The 2179-nt window shown below is 35.7% G+C and overlaps 1 protein-coding gene across 1 annotated transcript; it reads right to left on the bottom strand.

Annotated features, from left to right (window-relative positions):
* Positions 1-1555, bottom strand: LOC123009761 (argininosuccinate synthase). Its single transcript, XM_044406277.1, has 5 exons — positions 1385-1555; positions 1096-1341; positions 632-1039; positions 348-588; positions 1-303 (listed from the first exon to the last, which is right to left on the bottom strand). Exons 1-5 carry the CDS (start codon positions 1553-1555, stop codon positions 131-133), a joined length of 1239 nt encoding a protein of 412 aa, XP_044262212.1. The 3' UTR covers positions 1-130.
* Positions 1556-2179: the final 624 nt, after the last annotated feature.

The raw sequence follows: 2179 nt of genomic DNA, 5'->3' as shown, positions 1-2179 counted from the left end.
TCATGTAAAAAATATGTATTTTCAGATTTTTTTTGCCACTTTTTATATGTAAGTAATTCCATAAAATTTACTAAAATATCAATTTTTATATAATTTTGTTGAAAACAGAAAAATTTGTTTCCCTCGTTGGTCACGAAAAATCAACCTTTTGTTGTTTCTGAAACCTGTGATACTCCTTCAACCTAATCGCTTGAATATTAATAAACCCAGTGGCGTCACTTGGTGAAAATTCCGAATGTTTATCCATCGAAACCAGTTCCTCATTATAGAGCGAAACTGGTGACCAACGTCCCAAAACCACAACTAAAAAAACCCTAAATTTTAAATTTTCCTCAAAACCAACCCACCATTTCCCTTATAAATCTCCATATTGACTTTTCCCGTGACAGTTTCCTCAGCCAATGCGATACATTTCCTTACATAGGAACCCTCTGGTGAGAACCAAAACCCATTATATACAAAATCCGACAATTTCTCTCTTAAATTTTGCTTCACTCTGTATACTTCCTTATCGAGACAAAAAACCTCCAAATCGGTGTGTGCCACGTGTAAAATATGTCCAGCGGGCGTTTCATACACCCCACGTGACTGAAATCAACCAATCACGAATCACCCCCTCCACGATATTTACCTTTAGACCAATGAAACGATTCTCGACAATGTCAATCCGGCCAATACCGTGTTTTCCCCCGATTTGATTCAAATAAGTGAACATTTCTAAAGGTTTGTCAAAGACTTGGGCATCTTGAGTGATGACCTTGATGGGGAGACCTTGACAGAATTCAATTGACAGTTTAAAGGCCTCGTTTGGGGCCTTTGTCAAGTCTTGAGTCATATGGAAAAGGTCATGAGGTGGCTCATTGTTAGGGTTTTCCAAAATCCCTGATTCGTAACTAATATGCATTAGGTTGGCATCCATGCTCCATGGAGCCTTGGGAGTCACCGGGACCGGGATATTGTTCAAGGACGCATACTTGATTAAATCTAGTCGGCCTTGGAACCTCGTCGTGAATTCTTTGATCCTCCAAGGCGCGATTATCTAAAAATGGCGCCGAAATTTAAACTTGTCGCCATTTTGAAACAACTTAACCTCACTTTCACATCCGGCCATAGCGAATAACAGGATAATTCGAACCTGACTTGATCATTGCCCTTCCCAGTAGCCCCATGTGAGATATACAGGGCGTTGTATTTTTTCGCTGCATTGATCAAACCCACTGATATACAGGGTCGCGCTAAAGAAGTACCAAGAAGGTATCTAGATTCGTACAATAGCCCGGCTTGAATGGCCGGCCAGACGTACTCTTTGACGAAAATTTCCCTCAAATCCTCAATCACAACCTCAAATTTTGAGTTAGATGAATTTTTCACTAAGGATATATACCTTTGATGCTCCAATTTGCTCGGCTTTTTGCCTCGCCGCCTCGAAATCTTCGTCTTGGCCCATGTTGGCCATGTAACAAATGACTTCGTAGTTCTGGTCCAATAGCCATCTTAGAATACAACTAGTGTCTAAACCACCAGAGTAGGCGAGAACGACTTTACCTCGACTCATTGTTGTCACAAACTGGAGGTTTTGTGATATGTGGGGTCTGGGGTTGTGACCCTTGGTGATAAAAACACAAATAGAGTTATTTTCAGGCAAGGTGAAGAGTCAAGGTTACGATTTTTCAAGGCCAATTGAGGAACCAAATTTTTTTTATAAAATTGAAAAATGCAAAATTTTAGAAAAAAAGTGTGATTATTTTATGATCAATTATAGTTAAAAATAAAATTTTAATTTAGGATCTTGTACTTGAATAAAAAACATTGAATCGTATTTTTTTTTAGTAAAACTTTGAACTAGAACGTTGTTTTTTTAATTTATTAACAGTTATTTTAATACAACTAAAATTTTTCTTTTTTTGAATAAACGTAGGAAGGTTACGATTTTTCAAGGCCAATTGAGGAACCAAATTTTTTTATAAAATTGAATAATGCAAAATTTTAGAAAAAAAAAGTGTGATTATTTTATGATCAATTATAGTTAAAAATAAAATTTTAATTTAGGATCTTGTACTTGAATGAAAAAACATTGAATCGTATTTTTTTTTAGTAAAACTTTGAACAAGAACGTTGTTTTTTTAATTTATTAACAGTTATTTTAATACAACTAAAATTTTTCTTTTTTTGAATAAAC

This window comes from Tribolium madens, unplaced genomic scaffold, assembly GCF_015345945.1.
Source record: "Tribolium madens isolate multiple individuals breed KSU strain unplaced genomic scaffold, Tmad_KSU_1.1 Scaffold_7;HRSCAF=85;Tcas5.2_LG10, whole genome shotgun sequence".
In the NCBI taxonomy this organism is placed as follows: domain Eukaryota; kingdom Metazoa; phylum Arthropoda; class Insecta; order Coleoptera; family Tenebrionidae; genus Tribolium; species Tribolium madens.
This window is presented reverse-complemented; position numbering and strand designations above follow the sequence as displayed.